The sequence below is a fragment of the Drosophila kikkawai genome, chromosome 3L (assembly GCF_030179895.1).
Source record: "Drosophila kikkawai strain 14028-0561.14 chromosome 3L, DkikHiC1v2, whole genome shotgun sequence".
Classification (NCBI taxonomy): domain Eukaryota; kingdom Metazoa; phylum Arthropoda; class Insecta; order Diptera; family Drosophilidae; genus Drosophila; species Drosophila kikkawai.
Genome location: NC_091730.1, coordinates 23,551,867 through 23,576,136, shown reverse-complemented (window position 1 = coordinate 23,576,136; position 24,270 = coordinate 23,551,867). Strand labels below are relative to the sequence as shown.

General features: G+C 39.2%; 1 protein-coding gene and 1 non-coding gene across 5 annotated transcripts in view; both read right to left on the bottom strand.

The window, feature by feature from the left end:
• Nucleotides 1-22,821, bottom strand: part of skd (mediator complex subunit skuld) — a 29,887-nt gene extending 7,066 nt beyond the window's left edge. The window contains exons 1-10 of one of the 4 annotated variants that reach the window (XM_017174853.3): nt 22,716-22,821; nt 20,227-20,808; nt 14,917-15,232; nt 8,680-8,773; nt 8,537-8,620; nt 4,952-5,412; nt 4,201-4,876; nt 3,070-3,546; nt 728-908; nt 26-636 (exon numbers count right to left, since the gene is read on the bottom strand). In XM_017174853.3, the coding sequence (XP_017030342.1) occupies nt 26-636; nt 728-908; nt 3,070-3,546; nt 4,201-4,876; nt 4,952-5,412; nt 8,537-8,620; nt 8,680-8,773; nt 14,917-15,232; nt 20,227-20,295 (2,969 nt within the window). In that variant the 5' untranslated portion in view covers nt 20,296-20,808; nt 22,716-22,821. Of the gene's footprint in view, nt 1-25; nt 637-727; nt 909-3,069; nt 3,547-4,200; nt 4,877-4,951; nt 5,413-8,536; nt 8,621-8,679; nt 8,774-14,916; nt 15,233-20,226; nt 20,809-21,548; nt 21,660-22,625 lie in introns of those variants that run through there. The other 3 variants (XM_017174850.3, XM_017174852.3, XM_070286007.1) reach the window with 3 other exon arrangements.
• LOC121502308 (small Cajal body-specific RNA PsiU6-40) lies at nt 8,357-8,502 on the bottom strand. The gene has a single exon (XR_005990932.1). It is a non-coding gene; the product is annotated as a small Cajal body-specific RNA PsiU6-40 (non-coding RNA).
• Nucleotides 22,822-24,270: the final 1,449 nt, after the last annotated feature.

The following is a 24,270-nucleotide window of genomic DNA, read 5'->3' as shown; positions in this document are numbered from 1 at the left end:
TTTGGGTTTCTCTTGGCTGACTCACCAGTTCTCCTGGTACTGAAAATCGTAGACGACCTCCTTGAGCCACTCCTCGTCGTAGAAGCTGTCCGGATCCTTCAGCGTCAGCTTTGGCGGATTGTACAGGCTGCGCAGGTTGTTCAAGGCCTCCGTGGTAGAGGTAACAGTACTGGCTGGCAACCTCCCTAGGCTCCCGATCCCTGGCTCCTGCTTAATGGTCATCGTAGCTGCCGTTGGCATCTGCTGCTGCTGCTGCATCTCCAGCTTTTTCACGCTTATGGTGCCCACTGTGCTGGCTCCGCCGCTTGTGGTCGCCGCTGCTCCGCCAACGGCAGACGTTGCCGTGGCTGTTGGAGTTGCCGGCTGCTGTGCAGGTACACTGCCCGGACCAGTGCCGCCAAGCGAAGGCCCATTGCCACCGGCTGCTCCGCCGGCTGAGCCAGCATGATCCGTGTAGGACGGCGGCTCCACGCTGGGCGTCTGATGGACATAGGGCGAGGCCGTGATGCTCTTGTTATCGTGCTGGTCCGTAGGCGTCGGCGCCGGCGTATTCTTGTCCAGCAGGTGGTCGATGGGGGTCGGCGGCTGCTGCAGATTCGAAACGGAAGTGGGCGCATGTGGACTCATGTTGAGCAGCTGTCAGGAAGGGAAAAATGAGTCGGTGGTTAGTGGAATCAGCGGACTGGATGCTGCGTCATTTGCTTCTTGGGTCGTCACTTGCACTCACTTGCTCTGCGGGCGGCACTGACGTCGGCTGCGAATGCGCCGAATTCGGATGCGGAGAGGGAGCCGGCGTGGCGGGGGATTCCACAGAGGCCACCGGCATCGAGGAGTCGCCGCCCAACGAGTTCCGAGAGTACGTCGATGCGCCGCCGTGTGGCGTTCCATGTGGCGTATTCCCGAGATGTCTGTGTTTGAGCAAAGAGAGAGAAAGTGTGATATTAGCATTTCCAATTTCAAATACATTTTATCGAATATTTTATTTCGGTTTAAAAAGGTTATGTACAATGCTCGAAACTACGGAAAGAATGTAACTATGAATACACAGGTGAGCTTGTTGTGTATTAATCAATTGAAATAATAATTATAAGAATAATAATAATAATAATAATAGTAATATTAATATAATATAATGTTGTTGAGGGGCAACTCCAGCAGAGGAGTGTCCCAAAAGAGTAACCAAAAGCAAAACTAAACAATAACCACATCCATTGTTTTTAGGTTTTAAATAAATTAAACGAAACCTTTTTACAGCTGAAAAATATGCGGGGATGTTAATAAATCGCTAGAGTTTGGGTGTGTTGAAAGCAGGCAAATATTAAAAAGGGAATTATAAATCGAATCCATCAGTACAATGTGTTATTCGAATAGACTAACAGGGAAATCTCAACTGGAAACACTAAGAATGGCAGAAATCGTAAATATATTGATACTCTATCGATATTTTAAAGCGCGTCGATATCTGAACTTTGCAAGATAGTATATGCGCTAAATGGATATTCAGTTTGATACATCGAACTGTGACAAATAATAGTTGAAAATTAGTATTAACTATCATTGTTTGAAAATAAGTTTTAAAACAAATAAATGAAATTAAAAATTTCTGATATTATTTCGATAATATCGATATAAATCGATATCTTAAATACTATAATTAGCACGATATACTTGCCAATATCGGACTTATTCTCTCACTATAAGAAAGGCTCAACTGAGAGCTTTTTAAAAGTAAGGTAAAATGTTCTATAGTTATTTGCGAAAACCGGGATTATACCCTCTCTATTGATTTTTTATTAACAACCCCCTCTGTTTCCATAATAATAATATACATTATATATGCAATTGTTATTTACGAAATAAACCAGCAAACAAAATCAAAATCATTCCACAAAATGCTTAAAACCTTAAAAAGGAGAGAAAACAAAACAAAATAAGAAGGGATGCATGCGCGGCGCCAAAACCGAAAAATACGCAAACCGAGCATCGCACCAAATCGAGTGTACTTGCTACACGGGCCATGAGTAAATGAGAACGGCAATGAAGGCGGATTGGAGGGGGCAGTTTAAAGATACTAAGCTAGTTAAATGCTACGAAACGTGTTGTATATGTCCTCCGTTCGGAGCTATTGTACAATTGGTTATTATTTTTCGTTGTTGCTGCTTGCAGTTGTGTGTTGTTCTTTTTTTTTTTAGCGTTGCTCTTTTGTTTTATTTTTGTAATGTTGCTAATTTACCATTTACCAAAGACGATTAAGTGAATTAGAATTAGAAGTTTGTTATTTGCAAAATGACGGCGCACGAATGCTGCTTGTGGGTTTTTTAAATTAAATTTGTATAAATATATTGTGTGTGGTGTGTGTGTGTGTGTGCTGACTCCTCTTATTTTTGGGGGCGTGGTGAATTTGGATGCGCCCTTTTTTTAACAAAAAAAATATATATGATTCCAGTGTATTTGTTAGGGGGGGAGGGCGCCCAAAATTAAATGCTCAAAACCAACCAACAAAATAATAAAACGTAAGAAATCATAGGGTTAACAGAGCGTGTGTGAAGAGAGTGGATAGAAAAGGAATATATATATATAAATGCATATATTTATATATGCTTATATGGAGAAAGAAAGAGCGAAAGTAGGAGATACGGGTGGCGTGCATACAGTTGCGGTGGAAATATTAGTTTAACTACCTTTAGCAATCGTCTGATAATCTCTTTAACATAATCTATATTCGCTTATGAAATTATTTGAATTGGTCTTTTTCTTTCCAGAGAATCTATATATTACTTGAATAGTTAGAGAAGTTTTAAAACTTTACACTTATATTTAAAATGTTCATGTACAAATTGATTCAAGTATAGTTGCAATTAAATATTTAAACATTCAAGATAAAAACTCTATGTATATAATTCGTAATTCTAACCATTTCCACCTCAACTGTATGCAAAAAGAGATAAACAAGAAGTGAAAAACTGAAGAGCGTATCAACAAAAGATATAGGCAGCACTGGCTATAATGAACACACGCCAACCAATATTATTATTTGCACTTCACACTCGCAACACTCAACACACAAACCTTTGTTTTGGTATATTGGTGTCTGTTGTTGTTGTTGTTGTGGTGGTGTTGTTATTGTTGTTGCTGTGATTTTTGGGTCTAAAGGTGGCCGTGGAGGCGGTGGACGCCAGCGAATGGAGAAATCGCTTGTGGAACGGCACATTGTGACGCCGATGGAGGAGAGAAGCGGTCGCGGAAGAATTCAAGGCGGAGGAAGTAGTGATGATGTTGCTCAGGGAACTGGAATGATGCGATGTTGCCGGCACAGGTGTTCCCGGTCGCTGTTGCTGTTGCTGCAGATGTTGCTGGTAGTAATGTTGCTGGTACGTGGAGGATGACGATGATGACGACGACGACGACGACGACGACTTATTACCACTAATGCCGCCGGTGACTGCTGCTCGCAATGCTGGCGATCCCAGCGGTTGCTGCAGTCGCTTGTTGCTGCTGTTGCTAATGTTGCTGCTACCACAGATGTTACTGCTGCTGCATTGGGCGCTGAAATTTGTTTGTTTGGGTATTTTTTGTTTTTTTTATATACACTAAGCAACACTTTTCAACGTTTCAATGCTTTCGTAGCTCTGTCTCTCTCTCTGACTGCTGTTTCTTTTATTGCTGCTGCTGTGTGGTTTTTTAAGTAACTCAAAGAAAAACTATATATAGATATATGAAGACAACGAAAAACAAAAAAAAAAAACGGAAAAGGGGAAAATCTATGGCCTTTTTGCATGCACAGATAAAACTGCCTACTTTTTGCTTTGCTAAAATAGGTAAAGGTATTTTTTAGGCATGCCATCAAAGCGGGATTTTAGGTTTTAAGATTGCTTTTAAGGGCTCTCTTTTCCAGGGAGCACAACTTGTCCCCTACATCAATCATAATTATTAATATATCAAATATCAAATATGTATCGTATATATAGAGATTATATATCAAAAATACACTAAGTAGAGGCAGCCAAATGGGTCACAAAATATTAGAAAAAGGTTTCCAAAGCCATACTTTAGCGTTCTCAAATTTATATATAATATTATTACATATTTCACAACTAAAGTAGGCTTTTAAAATCCTTTTAGAATATCCTTTGAGGATAGAAAAAACAGTCTCTACAGTTTTTGGGGACTTTCAAAAGATCTTAACAAAACCACACTTACTTGGTGCATATGCAGGGCGCCTTTTGCATGGGATCCACAAAGTTCCAGAGCTTCTGACGCTGCTGTTGTTGTTGTTGCTGCTGCTGCTGCTGAATCTGCTGCTGCACCAGGTGTTTGGAATCCTGCTGCGGCGGTTTATTCTGCTCATCCTCATCGTTAGCTGCAGCCGTCCCTGTTCCAGTTCCGGCGGAAGGTGTTGAGGACGCGGCTGCCGCCGATGCCGCTGCATCCACGTGAAGCGTGTTCATAACGCAATCCTGCCACGCTCGCTCTGGCATTTCCACGGCAGCCGAGGCGGGGATATGAGTATTGTTGGTGTTGAAGGTGAAGCCCGAAGTGGGCCGTTGATCGTAGTAGGGCTGGAAGGCGAGGCGCTCCAGAGCGCTGACCGCTTGTGGAGCTGCCTTACGAGATACATCCTTGGCCGAGGCGGAATTTGCAACTCCTCCCGGGACGTTGAGAGAAGTAGGGCCCGAGGGAACATTTAGAGAAGGCGGAGCAGCGACACCAGCTGCGCCCGGTGGGCAGGACTGCGGGGCCAGAACGGTGGCCTCCGCCGCTCCTCCATTGCCCACGGTGCTTTGCATCTTCTGCATCTCAGCGAACTCCATGTGCTCCATGTCGTCCAGGTCTGTGACTAGTACGTAGTTCGTGGGATGATACATCTTATGACCACCTGAAAACAGAAACGAAGGATTAAAATTTATATATTCAATTGATATTTTATGTTGAATTAGATTAGAGCACTTACCCGACACTACCTCCACAACGGGGGGCACGTCCGTGTTGTCCTTATTGCACAGCGGGAAAAAAGAGGCCCAGTCCTCGAGGATCTTCTCGGCCATGGGATCGCTGGCCTTGTAGCTATTGCCGGTGAGTATCGCCGCGATGCCAAACGGGGCCAGCATCACCTTGCGCGCATGCGCTGGTGTCGCAGCCTTGGCAGCTCCTCCCTCGCCGACCTCCAGTGGCTCCGAGCCGTTGCCATTTGGCTCCTGGCCCGGACTAGGCACTGCTGCTCCACCACCCGTCGTTGCCGCCGATGCTCCCGCTGATCCCGACGGTGAACTGGTCGCTGCAAAGGCGGCGGCCGCCTCAGCCAAGTGTTCCTTGGTCAACGGACGCACAGCGGGATGCTCGCGCAGATCTATCGAGGCACAAACCGTGTCCCCGTGCACGAAGAACGTGAAGGAGAAGGACAAGTGCTGGGAGCTGCAAAGAAAAATATGGATTATTAGTAAGAAATATCTTAAGCAGAATATATGAGTATATATGGATTTTCCAAATTTGCATGGTACAGAAAACATCAACAGACTAACAAATTTAGTCATAATTTTTTTATGATAAAAGCTAAAATTATCGAAAACCCATAAAAATGTATATAGGTATTATGATTTACGCCAAAAAGAATGACTTCATAAAAGTAAATCCTTATCAATTTCACAATTTAACAAGAAAGGAAGCTAACTTCGGCACGCCGAAGTTTGTATACCCTTGCAGATTGGTTTCGATGTTTATATTATAGATTTAAATGCTGAAAACACTCACAAAACAGAGTTTCAGTACATTTTACCTATACTTATTATGTTTACAGTTTGACAGTTACAGTTTTACATTCCCAGTTTTACATTTTCTCTACATCTACCGATCGGTTTATATGGCAGCTATATGATATAGTTGTCCGATTTTTATGAAATTTATACTATAATTCAAGAATAATAAAAAAAAGCTTATATCTCAGAGTAGATAAACATACGTTGGAAAAACAACGAAACTATAATTTTTTTTCCTATTTATTTCTCGACCGTTCCTATGGCAGCTATATCATATAGTCGTCCGATTTTAATAAAATTCTGAAATAATATAGAATGGCTATATCTAAAAAATGGTGCAAAAATGTTGAAAAACAGCAAAGTTCTAATTTTTTTTCTACAAATATATCGAACATTTATATGGCAGCTATATGATATAGTCGTCCGATCCGGCCCGTTCCGACATACAGCTGTGTTCACGGAAATAGCAGTGCCCAACGACCTGCACGTTTAAGATCGGAAAATCCTGTTACAAACACTATTTTCATAAATTTTTTTTTCATAAAAGCTTAGTATATTTAATTATTAACAATACCACAATCATTTAATTTAGGTAACATAACATTTATATGGCAGCTATATGATATAGTCGTCCGATCCGGCCCGTTCCGACATACAGCTGTGTTCACGGAAATAGCAGTGCCCAACGACCTGCACGTTTAAGATCGGAAAATCCTGTTACAAACACTATTTTCATAAATTTTTTTTTCATAAAAGCTTAGTATATTTAATTATTAACAATACCACAATCATTTAATTTAGGTAACATAAGATATAGCTAATAACAACAAAAAAGGTCTATATTATGCCGATCATTGAAATAGCAGTGAAAAACTAAAATTCTTCATAAATTTAAAAATATCGTATAAGAAACCTATTTCTTCTTAAATTCTAATTGACTATGATCTAATATTTTGTTAAATAGCCTTTAGAAGCTATCATAGCCTCATACCTTGGTGGCAAGAAGTCCACCAAGTCTTAGCAACGCTTGAGGGGATTATGGTCTCATTCCTCCTGCACAAATCGCCAAAGATGCGGCTTAGAAGTCGGAAACTTCTCTAATACGTAGCCCTTGATGTCCCCCATAAGTTTTCGATCGAATTTATATCCGGGGATTGTGCAGGCCCTGGCATTGCATCCACTTTTCCATTAAGAACCCACTCCTTGGCCACCTTGCTGGTATGATTAGGGTCACTGTACTGCTGAAATGCGCAAATTAATGGAATATTTTCCTCAGGATACGGCTGCAAGACAGTTTTTAATATTTAGACATAAACATAATGGTCTTTGATCCCACCGATCATATATACGGGACATAAAACGTTGTATGAAAAGTATACCCAAACCATGATTTTTAGGCCACCGTGTTTTACTGTCTTCAGCGTATGGTTTGGGGGGTACTATGTATTTGGAGGTCGACGGACATATTGTCTTGTCCTATTCCACCAAATAAAACCAGTTTGGAGTCATTTGTCCAAAGGATATTACGCCATTTGAATAGTGGCAGTTCAAGTGGCTATTGGCGAACTCGGAGCTGGCCTTGATATGCCTTTAACCAAGCAGTAACATTTTCCATGGACTTCGCGAATCTAAAATTTATTCAATAAGTCCCCGGCGAATGGTCCCATGACTGATTCCCATGCCAATTCCCGCTCATATATCCCTAGAGGATGCAAAAGGACGAGCTTTGCTGAAGCGAAGTACGCGTCGAGCCTGTACAATTGTGGTTTTGCGAATCGTACCTCGGTTTTCTTGGGTTCGGTTCATATTTTATGACTTATAAACTATTTTAAAAGAACAATTTGAAAGATTTAGAGACTCTTTACATGTTTTGCTCTTCTTTCTAGGCTAAGTAATCTGATACCTTTCTATCATGGAGCAGTGAGGTCCTGCGCCCACTAAAATAATTTTTTTTGCGTTGTAAAGGTGTATTATAGTATAAACTATAATAACGACCTTAATTAAAGTCATTTTTTACAAAATTAAAAGAAATTTCGGCACTTTTTGCGAAAGAAAATTAAAAACTGCTATTTCAGTGATCGGCCAAAACGAGCTGCATATGTGAAAAATATCAATAAAACATAAAAATAGAGCAAATCTAACGGAATTTTTTCTCGATTTTTATCTTTATGTTCCATTTTACAAAAACAATGTGCAATAGATCAGCTTGCAAAAAGGAATATGTACAAAAAAACGTTTTGAAGTTGTTCCTCTGTCGCACTGCTATTTCCGTGAACACAGCTGTATATAGCAGTGAGAGCATATAGAAGACTAAATGCAAAGTTTCATTCAGATAGCTTTAAAACTGAGGGACTAGTTTGCGTAGAAACAGACAGACAGACAGACGGACAGACGGACAAGGCTAGATCGACTCGGCTGTTGATGCTGATCAAGAATATATATACTTTATAGGGTCGGAAACGTCTCCTTCACTGCGTTGCAAACTTCTGACTGAAATTATAATACCCTGCAAGGGTATAAAAACAAAACTTAACAAGTTAACATGAATCTCTGTTGTAAACGTATTTCAGGCATTTTCTAAAGTGAATTTCAAGAAAAGAGTTAAGTGTCGCAGGAAGAACGATGCAATGTCACAAGCTTCAATGTCATTGCACAGAGTTCCTGACCTTTATTCTAGGATATTTGTGGTCGCTATGCAAGTCGGAAAACATTCTCAGCATTATTGCATGTTGAGGGACCAATATCCGAAAAGAGAGAATGGGGTTTCGAAAAGGCGTTCTCACCTGCGTCCAAAAAGTCGATCGCTAGAGGTGCAAGGCTGCACGAACCATTTTCCAAAGCGCACGATATCCTTGGTGAGGACGAACCTGTAATCAATATCAACGATTGATTATTGTTAGACATAATTGTAATTTTCCACTATTACCTCTCCATAAGATTATGAAGCGCCTTGAACAGCAGTGATCGGCACTCGTAGGTGAGAGCTCCCTTCCAGGTGCCATTCCAAAGCAATTGGTTAGCTAGAAGATAAATATAATTGGTAATTAATTAACTTGTTTCAAACATCGATATAAAGATAAATAATAATTTACTTGTTTCCATACTGCGATATTGAATGTAGATATAAAATTAAATATAGACCTAATAAGACTTTAAACTTGGGGTATTCTTTATTGTAAAAACCTTTTTTCTTTTAAAAACTTTAAAACATATATAAATACAACAAATTTGTTATCTAGATTCTCTACCGTTTTTAAATATTTCTGAATAAGGTTATATAGAATTCAGTTTTTATATTTTGATATTGCAATATTTTTTGTCACGATCTCAAAAGCACTTTGGCAACCTGTGAGATTCGATTTTTGAGGCTCTTTCTAAAAAATAGTAAAAGCGGAGAGTGGAAAATAACCAAACAAAAACATATAGAAACAACACGAAAACGAGATCGGAAACATTGGGGGAAACGCCAAAAGAGAGACGTCTACAACGCAAAACAATAATCCTCCCACTCTCTCTCGTTCCTCGTCTTCATGCTTTCTGCTTTCCAATCTCCCCTATTTTCCTCTATCGTATCCTCCAACGACGTGCACACGCCTACAACCAAAAATCAACCGTTTTGAGGAAATTTATTTTTGTTATTGTTTTGTTTTCGTGCGCTTTTTACTTTTTTAACGACAGTTTGTCGAAAAGAACAAAAAATTTAAGAAAATGTAAGTGGAAGAAGCTATGAGAAAGTTACATATGTAAAGTGTGTAGAGTGGAATATGTAAATGCATTTCCAAAACATAAAACGTGAGTAGTAAACGAAAACCAGGAAAATGAGGCAGGCAAAGAAGGAGAATCCCAAAAGCGGAAGTGCAAACACTTGAAACAAAAACACCACAAAGACAAAAACAACAAAGGCAGCGAGTGAAAAAGATTGAGAGGCATATCAGAGAGCCGAGAGATTTGTGAAAAAAGGCAGTCTAGAAATTTTTGGAAAATTCCAAGCATCCACCACAGACACGCGCTTGCACCCAAATATACATACTCCTCTCCCTCTGCCTATATCTTTTTCCTTTCTCCCAAAATTCTCACGCATTTACAACACAGACTGCACTGCTTTTCACTGCTTAGTTTTCCCTTCGAACTGCTTCTTCGTTGTTTTCTTTACGCGGCACCAGAGCAAATGTTGCAAATATAATTACGTAAAGGTAAACAACTTGATAAATGGACAAGGCGAAGAAAAAACAAAGAGCGAGAAAGGCAAGCAGGCGTTGCAATTACCAAGCCAGTGCTGCCTGTTATTGTTGTTGTTTTACTGGTCACTGCTTTGTATATTTTCTTTTTGTGTTTTCAATGAGATCAGCGTACCGTATATATTTATTTATTTTTTTGTTTTACAAAGACGCTTAAACTCACGCACACTTAAACCAAAGGGCAATGTACGATTATGCTAGTGTGAGTGTGCGTGAGAGAGTCTCTCTTTCTCTTCTCTCTCCACTATTATCACTCCCTCTATCTCTCCTTTTTTCCATCTCATTTCCATCTCATCTCATTTCACATCCTGCAAGCCGGCTCTTCGTCGTTTCTCTTCGCCGCTGAGGTCACACACTCACACACACATCTAAAGTTCAAAGCTCGAAAAAAAGCCCGCAAGGGTAGGCCACCAAGAGCAAACACAAAAACAAAGCCAACAACAACAAACATCAGGAACTAAAAAAAATGCAGCTTCAGCCGCTTTCTTTGCCAGCAAAAGGAAAGGCAACAAAAGCGTCGAGGCGAAAGGAAACAAAACGGGACGACAAACAAAAAATTAAAAGTAAAAGGAGAATTGACTTCAAAGCCTAAGCAATACAACACTGACATGCCATTGAAGCGGTTTTCTAAATTTACTTTGAAATAATTTTGCTAAATACTAGTTTTACAAATTGGTAAATTTGTTCAGATTTTTCATTTATTTGGAATGATCATTTTCCAAAACACCAATGTTCCTACTATTAGACAATTCTTTCCTAGTTTTTATAAAAATGTTCTTCCAAAACCCAATTAATTGCTACCGATGCCAATTCTTTCGATATCCTGATTATTTTTTAAAACATTTCCTTAAAATTTTCCCAAGACTCGATTGCTCCGATTTCACCGCCACAGCTGCTACCATCCGTCTTTTCCTCCTTCCTTTTGCGTACCTCAATCGAAGCTTCGGAACAGGAATCGGAATGGGAATCAAAAAGAAGGGCAAAAAGGAATCGGAATCGACGGCGGCTGCTCAATGCAAATTCCACAAACACACGGACACAAACTGTTTGTGTGGGTGTATTTTTTTTAGCACGTGTGGTTTGTGCACATGTTGCTGCTGCTGCTCCTCTCGCAAAAGAGTTGCCTCTCTCTCTCTCGCCTTCTTGAAACCAACGAGTGTTAAAGAGACGAGAGTGGTTGTTTGGGAGAAAAAAAGTGCCGCTAGGCGTGCACTCGCTCACCCACACGCACACACTCCGCCGCTCTCTAAAAAAAAAAATAATGCTATTTTAGGTTAACATTTTGCTAGCACAGCAGATCTCCCGCTCCCTCTATCCGCACTCTTTTAGTGTGTGAGAATTTCACAACAACTGTAACGGTAACTGTAATGAATAATTAAGAGAGCCAAATGCCACAATTTTTGCATTTGCGTGCCACAAATAATAAAAAATCGCTAGCTAGCAGCAAGCGGACCAGCCAGGCCGTCAGTCAGCAACAAATGTTTTAATCAAGGTCAATAATCTTGCGCGCACACACACATTGCAAATTGTTTAGTAAGCGCAAAAACAAAGCCCAAATCAAAAGCAGGTAAAAACACGAATGCAAAAGGCAACAAAAACAACAGAATGAGCAAGAAAGCGCATTGTAATTAAGCTCAAGCTTGCAAACCAGTTTTAAGCTCATTCAGAGACCGAGAGAGTGATAGAAACAGAGAGCTGATGCAAAAGAGCGCCAAAAACAAGCAAGAGAACCAAGCAGAGGCAGAGAGAGCACCAGCACGTAATTATTGGCTCCAATTGTGGAGCACACAAACACCAACACGTAGGGGCACACTCATACTCAGACGAATGACAGCTGTTTAAGGTAAAAATCGTATGGCATCGCAAATACAACAACAAACATTAAGTACAATGACAACAAGTAGCGTGTGGGGCGAAGTAGAGATGGTAGTAGGAGGGGGGTTGTTAAGGGGGCAATTCCAGAAAATATCGCACTACTAACTATTCTCGCTGGCGTTTCTCCGTCTGCGTAGGCGTGTCTCCTGTCTCTTTCCGATGACGTCGTCGCCCCCGAAAAATGGCCCAAAATATTTACACCAAAAAAGACTTTACATGTTACCAACTGGATTTAAGCAGCACAGAAAACGTGTAAATTTAATGAGTTCACAGTTTATATTTCTTTAAAAAATACCAGAGTAGTTTGCATAAAAGTATAGCCTATTTATTGGCGTATGAGAAAAGGAATCATTCCAAAAGAAAACTAATATTCATCTGAAATCAGATACATTACATACATACATATATGCGGGAAGTAATACAAAAAAGGATTGTAATAAAGCCCTAAGCTTTGCTAAACTCAATAAAGAAATCCCAGTTTTGAGCACAAATGGCCTGGACTCTCCAGTGGAGAGCAATTTTCCCAAATCTCTCTCTAAAATGATTGATTACTCCGATCAATTTAAAAATAATAATAAAATAATAATAATATTATAAAATTATAAAATATATTTAAGTGGCTTTGTCATTCCACTGTGCGGGCCGGCTGAGATTTGCGGCGTTGCCGTTTTCACCCGCAGAAAATCAGAAAATGCGAGAAACAGAGCGACAGCAGCCCACAGTAACAAAAACAATCAAAAACAACTCGCTCTCTTCGCCTCTCTCTCTCTCTCTCTCTCTCTCTTTTCACACGCCGCTCTCTTTTCTTTCTGAATTTCATTCACACGCACGCAAACACGATGAGAGACGACAGTTTTTTATTTTTGTTTTTGCACGAGTTTGTTGTTTATGGCCAAAATGGCTATAAAAAGAATACGAATATTCGCACAAACGGGAGACAAAGTAATGTCAATGCAATTAGTCAATGTCCTTGTCATTAAAAAACAAAAACAAGGCTGTGTGCAAGCGTGACAAAGGCAGAAAAGTATGATAACATAAAAATACGTGCATTCAACTCTCAACTCCAGACGGCACAAATGTGCGCGCCTAAAACAAAAAACGCTAACGCAAACAGCAAAAGCTAACTGTAAAGTCACCGGCCACAGACCAGAATGACGTCGGCAGATAACGAAATATACAGATACAAATACAAATGCAGATGATACAGGTGAACTTCCGTATTGCGTATCTGACAGACTTTCAAATATATAGTATTTGTATTGCAAACAGCATTTGTTACGTTTATACTATGTAAAATATGGAACATACAAAATTTAAGTAATTTCTGTGCTTATAATTGATCTTAGCTGATTTTCAACGAGATCAATCGAAAACTCCCATGTTTTATCTGATTGTACTAGTATAACTTGGTGATGCTGATAAATATATCGAATTTGCATAAATGCATGTAGTCTTTGTTTTCACAGATGCCTTCATTGGCATGTTTTCTTGAAACCCATTCGAAAATGTAAAAAAGCTTTTTTAATAAAAAAAAAAATACTTATTGAATCTACTTATCCCGACAGATAGATTTACGCCGTTACGCTACGCTTACAAGTATGTATCTCAAAGTCAGTGGAATTTGCCACCGAAATTCAAATTCGATTTCGAATTCTACAATGTACGTAGTTGGTGGTCAGAGATAATGGGGCAATAACAAAAATATTGAATAAATAGTGGCCACAAGCAGTGGCTGATAAGAAGAAAGAGAAGGAGTGACTGCCGCTGGCAGTGGTAGTGTGGGAGTTGGAAGGGACGGCAGGCGGTGGGAAGGGAGAGCTGCTGCTGCTACCGAAGGCCAGGCGTCGTGTGTATCGAACAACCCTCGGAAGAGCGAGGGAGATGGCAAACACCCTTCTTCAACGTTTGCATAATTACAGCGACAGAGAGAGAGAGAGAGAGAACAAGAATGAGAGAAAGAGAACACGCGAGTGAGAGAGCGAAAAACATTGCAAATGACAGGTGACGTTTTTTTTGCGCTGCTTCCTCTTCTCACTATTTTGGAGCGAGTGGCAGCGAGAGAGGAGTGAGAGGGAGTGGGATGGAGGCCGCCTACGATTGAGGTTTTTTTTTGCTGTTTTTCTTTGCTTATTTGCCCCTGTTTTCTTACAATTTTTGTTGTGTTTTCTGTTGCTGACAGATCAAAACGACACCATGTGAGTTGAGTGACGCCAAAGGCAAATCAGAGAGGGAGAGAGAGCAAGAGAGATGAGAATGCAGAACGAGAGCAATAATAATAATAATCTACGGCAATCGAAATGTATTTCGCGTGTTTCTCTGTTTGTTTGTTTGTTTGTGTGTCACCGTTGTTTTGACTTTTCTCACACATTAACACAAGCTCACATACATAGAGACGCGCGCGAATACACCTACACAAATGCGTCAAAGAGATGGCGAAAATGTTGTTGCTGTTTTGGTTGTTGTTGCATTGCATGCGATGGATGCGGCCTTGAAGCTTTATTAAATTCATCACCGCTCGTGTTTGTGTGTACGTGGTTGTGTTATGTGAGTGTAAAGAGAAGGAGACAGGGAGAGATGCAGATAAGGTATTACAATCGATCTTTAATAACGCAAGTTTATTAAGCACTTTTGTTATTAAAAAAAATTTTTTTTTTAAGATCGATTTTACACTTAATTAATTTATTTAATAAAAATAACAAAAATGTAGGGTGAGATGAGTCTCATTTTGTGTATTGTAGTACCGATATTAAAAGGTGTGAAAACACACACACCAAATAATAATAAGATTTTAAAATAGCCTTTTTGATATTTTGGGAAATAAATCCTTGGTAGATCAAGCGAAATCCTGAATTGCTTAGAAGATTGAATCCTATTTAGGTTAACATTAACCACATGTAAATAAATCTAATTTGAATAAGCCTGCATCTAAAAATCATTAAGATTGTTTGAAATAACATTTTGTAGCAGCTTCAACCAAAAACTATTTAGATATTTCATTTAAGCATAGTTTTCAACGGGATTATCTTATTATAAGGGAGTTGAACACTTACCCGCAACGCGTAGCAGTTCAGCATCGACGAGCTCATTAAGATCGGGCTCCTCGCCGTACCAGAAGATCCATAGCTCCTTGGCGGCGGCCAGCGAAAGGGGTGGGTGGACCTTGGTCGAGGTGGTGATCTCGAAGGTTAAGGCATTCTGGTCGGCGTTGTCCGTCTTGGTGGACTGCACCCGACGCCACACGCAGAGCATGTCCGCCTGGATGCATCGCGAGTAGGATCGCAGGATCGGGTCCGCCAATGGATCACTAGACGCGTTTGGCCGCTCCTCGTTAACGAACTTTCGCCACTTTATTCCACATAAATCAGTCTGCAAAGGAAAGACGTAAGTTAATCACTTAATACGTAATTAAAAGCCAGGGAATTGTAGTAGACATAATGCCAAATAGGTTTGGTAATATTCCTCCACTGATAACCAGCGCCAGCCGTCTTTATCTATAGAATAGTGTTTTCCTATCATTTGTTTACCACACAATGACGAAAACTGTAATGTCAACACGAGATCTGCGTTTAAATGACGTACAGCGAGTAGTCTTTCGATTTAAAATTTGTTATTACAGCTGTTTGTCTGTCTAGAAAAAATCTAAAATAAAATGTGGACCACTTAAAATCATGCGAAGTAAGTTCTCTGATTTATGTAGGATTGATTAATGCGGAACTATAAAATAAAATGACAATCTTTAGATATTTATAGCACATCTGTACTAAATATAAAGATTTCTAGTGATTCGGCGTTTTTTAATCGTTGTTTTTATTGAAATCAGCCTATTCAAAAATCTTAATCAAATGTCAAATATTCATTCTTACTTTAGTATAAACTAAAAAAAAATTATAAAAATATATATTTCATTTAATTTCATAACTATTTGCAATGGTTTGTAAATTCCAATAGATGCAGTTGCCAGGCATTCATTATAATAATATCAACAGAAAGTCATCAACATCATTTTTTGAATCACAGAAATAAATGTTGTAAAATATGTACTATGTATGTATGTCCTTCTTATTTACCTAAAAAGTACGAAACTACGCAAATGGTACGGTGGAAAAAATCGATCTACTTTTTCTGCATAATAAAATTGATTGCATTTAAATTTTTTATCACGTTTTGCTGAAATGAGTGCTTAAACTGGTTTAAATTACTTCTGTACCATCGCGTGCGAATGCCTTACATTTCTGTAATTATCTTGAAAACAAACAATGGCCAACAATCGGTCTTAACATCAATTATTGTGCTAAACAAGAGCTATAACATATTTAATTAAAGAATTGAATATAAGAATTTTGCATCTTTAAAGACCTTTTGTGAAAGGCAACCGAGGAAATAATTCTGTTAAAAAAAAAAAAAGATAATCATCATGAATTGTTGCCCACTAATTCAACAGTGTTGCGAAATGCCCCAAAAACACACACTTTGGCACTCCATACACATGTAACATACATTATTCCTCACTGCACTTGGCAGCTACAACAACAACATTAACATAAATAATAAAAGCAACAAACATAAAAACGACCAAAGCGAAGCCCGAAAAATCTTCCGCTGCCTCGCAACTCAAAACAAAAGCCCGAAGAGGGAAAAAGAGAAGAAGAATACAGGAGACAAGGTGGAGGGGGAGGAGAAGGGAAAGAGGGAGCTGTAGCAGAGCCAGACAAGAAAAACAAGAAGAAAAAGGCAGCCAAAAGAGAGAAAAAAGAAGACTGGCCGAATAACTGGGCTCTTTTCTGTTTTTTTATTTTAGCTTTTTCGCTGTTTGGGGTCGTCATTGGCGGCTTCCGTTGAATACCGACTGGAGTTGTTGGCCAAAGTATTAACTTATACACAATTCCGCTAATAATAATGCTTTGAATATTGCACATTTTCGAATGACTTTTTCCAGCTGACACAGAAATTAGTAACTTTTCAAAACGAAGTTTATCTCAGATAGTTTTAAAAGAGTTTAACCAGGAATAACGCAATTAAACACAAACAAACCGCAACCAAAACATGGCCCAACCATAATAACAGGAAAACGATAAAAACCCAAAACCAAACCAAATCCGGAGATAATAAATAAATAAACAAACAATTAAAACTTTATCATTAAAGCTTTGGTAAAACCACCAATATTCTTAAGGGGAGGTAATTAATTTTTTTCGTGCATTATTTTTTAAAAAGGTCTAATGTCTTAAGAATATTGTGTCAGAGTTTTACACGTATCATTGCAAAATTGACGAATTTACTTTATATTTTAGAGGACTCAGGAAATCCCCTTTTACTCCTAGACCTCTAAATATTTTGTGCTACAAAATATTTAATAAAAATTGTTTAAATGTTGTGTTATTATATGGTATTTAAATCATTAAGCTAAATTAATTCGCCATTTTTTTTTAGTTTTGCACCGAATTAACCTGATTATATGAGACATCGCGAATACAAATTAAAGTATTATAGATTGGACTATTTTTATTCTAGCTTTTGTAAATTTGCATTTCCCAGGACGCGCACAGCACATTAATTCAATCGTCAATTTTTTCGAATCCAGAAGCAATATTTAAATGCAACTAATTTAAAACGTTAATACACAGATGTCTCTAAAGATTGGTTACGAGTGTTTTCAAAAATGGAATGAAATGTTTGTGTATTCAATTTGAAGTAGAATTGCATGGGACAAAATTAATCAATTGGAACACTTCTTACTGTATTTATTTAACATAATATAATCTTGTCCGCAGTGGACCTTTCTGTAGGAAAATGCCCATATAAAACAAAATTATTTTTGTATTGCATATTTTAGTTTTAAGAAGGTGTTAATTATATTTTCCTTATTCAAGTTTATTGTTATTTTAAATTATTTATTTTTAATTTTTAGTTTATTTAGTTTTATTTAAAAACTCGAATTTCGTGTTTTTTAAAATTAGTTTAAGAGTTTTCTAATTCAATTTTTTAATTTATAACAAAATCTTTACTGAACTGTTATTATGGATAATATTTAGGTATTACTGAAATGATTATTTTTTTCTTAGTTCAGATATTTTTATGATAAATAAAAAAAAAAAATAGTTGCTGTAACTGGAACTGCTTGTTTGTGTGTGGCAGTGGCAAGCAGCAGCGAGCAAGAGGCAAGCAGTATCCGTGCCCAATCAATGGGCTAAAGCGAGATGGAGCCAAAATAAATAACTGCACCTTACACCCATACAATAGCGCTCACGCACGCACACAATCACACCCAAAGGTATTCCCCCAAACCGGCCGTCGGTAGTGCTATCTCGCTCTGTGTCTCTATCTTGACGACAAAAATGTTCCACATTCTTCCGCTGTCTCTCTGCGATTTCAAAGTGTTTTATTTATTTTTTCCTTTTGTTATTGCAAATTTTTCTGTGTTTTCATTTGCCTCTCATTTGTCTGGCTGCCTTTTCTTCGTTCACTTAATTTCGTTTTGGCTTTTATTTTTGGGCGAGCTATCTCGTAGGTTACTTTTTCTATCTTTTATCTGCCCACTGTCTATCTGCATCTCGCTCTCGCTCGTTTTTTGCAATCCTTCAGAGACGACTGGCGAAAGAGTGCGGCAGAGAGGGGAGCGTGTTTCAACACTCTTTTGCTGTTATCATTCCGACATGCTTTTTGCTTGTGTTTGTTCACGCGCGCGTGCCTCTCAAGTTCAAACTGTTCTGCTGCGCTCTCTCTCTCACTGTTTCTTGCTCTTGCCCCCTCTCCAACCCCATTATGGCTATCTCGCTCGAGCGGCTCTCGCTCTCTCGGAGAAAGTTTGGCGCGTTTGTTATTGTTTCGTTATTTCGTTGTCGTCGCGTTTCTTTGGCGTCGCGGCCTCTGTTTCATTTATCTCTCCCTCTTCACCCACTTAAGCCGCTCTAAACTCTCAAAAAGAGTTGTGAGAGGAGCGAGTGTGGGGAGCAGAGTGAGTCTGTTACTCACTGAGAAAGAGGGGAGCACGTTGACTCGTACGCACTGTCGTCGTCATCGCTGCTTCTCCTTTGCCTATTTCTTTCGGCTTTTCCTCAGTGTTCCGCTTTTTTCGTTTTCGGCTTCTGTGTCTTCTTTCACCTCCTCTATATCTTTCCCGACCACCACCTTCCTCTTTTCACCGTGAGATTCATTAAAGAAATATGCCAAAGAGGAGAGACAATAGCAATAGCAACACTAGCGGGGCCAACAAACTAGTTGTAGTCTTCACATCTTTCCTCTTCCCTCCTCTCTTCCTCTGAAGAGGTGGAGAACCTGTTATGGGCCACAAAGTCACACAGTCACAGTCACCGAGTCGCAATCGCAGTCACAAAGTAACAAAGTCAGAAAGTCGCAGAGCAACAGCCGCCAACTTGCCACAAAGACAACCGTTTAACAGAACTACAGTAAGCTACTAGAAGTCGCCACTTTCATTTGCTTTTCTCAATGAATTCAGAGTCGATTTATCTAAAATATAAATCTTAAATCATAGGACTTGGAATTTTGATAATTATTTAAGGGGGGATAATGCAAAATGTTATCTTTAATCATGTGTACAAAGTTTTACTGAAAATCTTTTGCTTTTATTTGAAGAATTCCCAATCTCAATAAATTATAATGCCCTTGATAAAAACAGAAAAGTAAATAAATAGCTTTAAAGTCCTCTCGATAAAAATATGCACAATATTAAGACATACAACTTTTTTTTTAATTGTTACCATCAACGTTTAAAAAACAGTTAGACATAAAAAACTTGTGTACTAATAGTATTACATATTATTTGTATAATTTTATGCACAAACTACGAAAATGTATTAATGGTTAGTCATGTTAAATCTAGAAGAAATAAATTAGAAACTATTTTAACATAAAATTCTATACATAAATATTACAACGTTTTTACCAAAGTCCCCTTTTGAAGAAATGATAGAATATAGAAAGCAACGTATGTTTGTGAGTTCTTGTGTTTTTCCATTAATAGAACTCAAAATATTCGACTTAAAAACAATTGCAACTTTATTCTTCCTTGCAAAACATCAGAAGCGATAACGATAAACAGCTGGCACTGACCGACCGGCGTCTTCTGCCAATCGATGAGAGCGACACGGAGAAAGGAGAATGAGAGGACTATTACGGCGAAGTGGGACTAATAAAGACAATCAGAGAGAAAGAGAGAAGTGGGACGCCGTGATCCCATGATCGGTGGTTTACAGCTACGCAGTGTGTGGGTGACACACCCCCGCAGTCACAGTTGCCACAACCGCCCCCATAGCATCCTCACTGACCTAGATCTTCTAGGAGCAACTACGTAAAAAGCCCCGAAAACGAGTAAAATGAAATTCAAAAACAATGCAACTCACCAAGGCATAAAAGTTTGTGTGGCAATCCTCCAAACTTGCGCCGTTTGTCTGATGATTTTGATGCGTCATAGTTCTTGGCTTGTTTTCTTCGCACAGCAGCAGCTCCTCATTTTCTCAACTATTATTATTATTTGTTTTATTTCTGTATTGTTGCTGCTGTTGTTATGGATTTTTGATATTCTCTAGTATTTTGCACATTTGCTGTTGATTTTCTTATTTATTTTATTTCCGTTTTATTGATTCGGCTGCTTACACACATGCACACAAACACGAACGCACGCACGCGACAGCGAGAGAGAGAAAGACACACACGGATACACAAACTGTGCTTCTTCCTCTTTCTCCTCCTCCTTCACCACCTTCTCTTTCTTTGCTTTATGATTTTGTTGTTGAATTTGTTTGTAATTTACTATTGGTGTTTGGTTTTGATTTGCTTTGATTGAATTGGTATTTATTTATTTATTTATTTTAGGATTTTTGTATTTATTTATTTTTGATCTCTCGTCTAACTTTAAACGTAAACGTTGCTTTGGCAATGAAACACACATACTGTTGAATTATTCATGTTGTTGGTTGTTGTTGCTGGAAGATAAAACTGTTTATTAGATTACTGTGGACTCTCTCACACTATTTATTTTTGTTAATAGCGAAGTAACTGCGTTTAGCTTTGGCTGAAGACACAATCGTAGCAAATTTTTCCGCGATTTTTCTAGGTATTTTTTCTTATGGTTTTTCTTTTTTGTGATTTGGGCTGCTGCTTTTTTGCTTATTGTTGCTACTGTTGGCTGCTTTTCTCACTCAAACACACACACACACTTAACCATATAATTACAAGGGTTCGTTCATTCGCTGTTTCATTCATGCAAAAGAGAGCGCGTGAGAGAGAGCGCGACTCAGAAATTGACTTTTTTCAATAGCAGACAGCGAGTATATATACACATACTCACAGCCACTCACATCTTCTTCTAGAAACACACACACTGAGCCAGCGACGATGAAAGTCGTTGGATTTTTCGTTAATCGTTGATGTAGACAAAAAATAAAATAGGTAAGAGTTTTTCGGGTATTTCAGCGAAATTCCAATTTTCTCCACCCAATCATTTTACTCTGAAAGCTACCACAAATATCAATGAAGTAATTAATTAAATTTTTGTAGAGCGCAGAAAGAGATGTATGAGTAATGACGTTTTTTGAAACACACGACGTCGAAGTTACACACAGTGAGACACATCAGCCGCGCACACAAAACAGCACTGAGCATTGCTGATCATTCATTTCTCCTAACAGGAATCAGAATTTAATTATTATTTATAATTTATTACTCAGGCTTTTATTATTTATTATTTTTTTCGCGCAGCACACACAGCGCGAATGACGAGTCAGAAATTTTCGAACCGACTGCGAACGCTGGCCGCCACACACAATGGAAATTTTGCTCGCCTAGCTTTGAAACAGCTATATCGTCGTCGCTACATATAGATCTGTATGTGTGTTTGCAGTTGAAGTGGCGGCGGTGGCGAGTAGCGAGCAAGCGCGAGAAAGGGAAAGAGAGCGAGTAGCGGCGGCGGCTGCCGAATAGCGGCTTTTGCTCTTTTTGCACAGAGAGAGAGGGAGAAAACAAGTTTTACCGCTGCATCGGTGTGTGTGCGTGGCGGCGTCTGTTTATTTCTTTCCCTCTAGCTTGCGCTCGCTCTCGCTCTCTCTTTGTGCATCTCTGGGGATGCACAACCTTTTGGGCGAGATAGAGAGAGCAGATCGATTAAGGGAAAAATCCGAAACCTAAACTCGAACTCAAAGATATGCTGAATAAAAAAACCAAAACTGAATTCCATAATTTATGCACTATACAACACTGCACACATACACTGGCGGCCAGCATTCCTCTCACACTCGTCTCGACTCGACTCACACACACGCACACAGTCACGCAGCGCGCAACACCTACATGGCAGAGCAACCACTTTCGTAGTTTTCTTTTCGCCCCGTTTCTCTGTTTCTGGGCAGTAATGTGTGTGTACACATCAGATTTTGAAATAGCTGAAAAATACAGCACACAAAATAATAAATGCCACAGATAACCGAGTTCGCACAGTTGTTGCATATTCTTTCTCTTGCCCCGTCCCTCTTGCATCCTTATCCTCCTTCTCTTCCTTATTCACACACTGGCACACACACACAAGCACAGCGCCGGGGCAGCGACCGCTGCAAGGCAATTAAAAACTATTAAGCTGCAGCGGAAATGTTTAAACACGGCTCAAAGGCAATTTGCCACTTTGCGCGAAAACAATTTGCAATCCAACGGCACTTGGCACTGTTATTTTTACTAATTTGTTGCAGCTCTTCTTTCATGCAGTACCACACAGACACAGACACACACACACACACGTAGGCCCTCTCACTTTTGCATTGCGTTTTTCGGCATTTCGCGTAGCTTTTTTTTGTTATTTCACAATTATCTTATCGCTCATGCAGCAATCTTGGTTTTTTACATTTTGTGCCACTTTCACTTTCGATTTCGGACACGGGAAAAATCTGCGATCGGTTCTTGTAATTGTAATTAGCAACAAATATCAGTGTTACCAGGTGAAAATTTAGCTTTTCCCTAAAAAATCTCAAAACTCGCTCATGAATGGATGATCTGGTAACGCATGTCACTCATGAACGTCTGGCAGCACTGGTGCACTGCTTACCGACCAAGTTTTAGCATGTAGCGTTGCCACCTTCTCCGGTTTGACTGACAGTGCTGCCAAACTCCATAGTAGCATCACTGGCGCAAAGTGCGCGAAATTTAAATAGTTGGGTAAATTAAAGTTGCCAACAACATATTTCAATCTGCTTTGAGCAATAATTTCCTAAAAGTTTAATCTATGCGTTCAGAGAGCAGAAACAGTTCATTTAATAAAATGGGGAATTTTTTTTTATGTATTTACAATTAAGAGAGAGTTACCGGGGAAAATATGTTTTGACATTTCATATCTATAGTCCTCGTTAGTCGGAAGCACAATCGCGCGATGTTCTTCCGGCGACAGATGTATCCACTGGTATTAATTAAATTTTAAAGTACATTTTTGCCTAAACGGAAGGCCTCTGAGGCTTTCTATACTCTAAAATTTGTAGTTATTGGCGTAAACTCACCTACCTAAGATTCCCCTAATGTTCCCAATTGGGTTTTGGTCCGGGGTGCACTCTGGCCAATTCAAAACATCTATATGATTATCACTTAAGAAGCGCTGGGTCTCTATGCTCTTGTGGATTTGCATAACAACCAGACGTTTTTCTCTATTGTTTATCCAGACGCTTAAAATGCTCCCCAAACCATTGTGGAGCCGCCACCTAAATTGCGTTTGGAAAAAATAGGTGGATCTTTTCGCAAATCTCTCCAATAGTGCCGATGCCCATCTGAGCCGTCAAGATTACATTTTTGTTCATCCGAAAAAATTATCTAAATGTAAAATATTGAAAATATTTGTTTATTCAAGATAAAGTATAAATGTCATTCCGAGGCCCAGATTCTCTCCAAGTTTTTCACAACAAATTGAAGTTTTTATGGCGCGGATTTAAGGGCGAAGCCTTTTTTAATACTCCTCTGTCAATGCACTCAGATGATCGCAGCGTCCGCCGAACAGTCACTCGTGCCACAGGCTTGCTGCAAATTGCTTCAAGTGTGGAGCACGACGCAAACGAATTACTGGATTATATTATTATTATTGCGACATTATCTCTGTCAGACAACTTGGTTTTTGGCCCAAGACTATGCTTTACACCATATTCTTCCAGATTGTGCAAAAATTTGGTAATAACACAACGTGTTCGACCAATTTTTCGCGATATTTCGCTTACATTAAAGCCATTAAAGGCTTTAAATTTCAATTTATTTCATTTATTTCGCCAACGGTAAACCTTAACTGGCTACTTAACTAAAGCTTAACTGACTTAAGCAGAAAATATACCCCGCGAAGGGAGATCAAAACAAGCATAAAACTTTAAATTACGCGCGCAAGGAGGGCCGATTATCAGCGATAGTGGCAGCGTCTGGCAACGCTA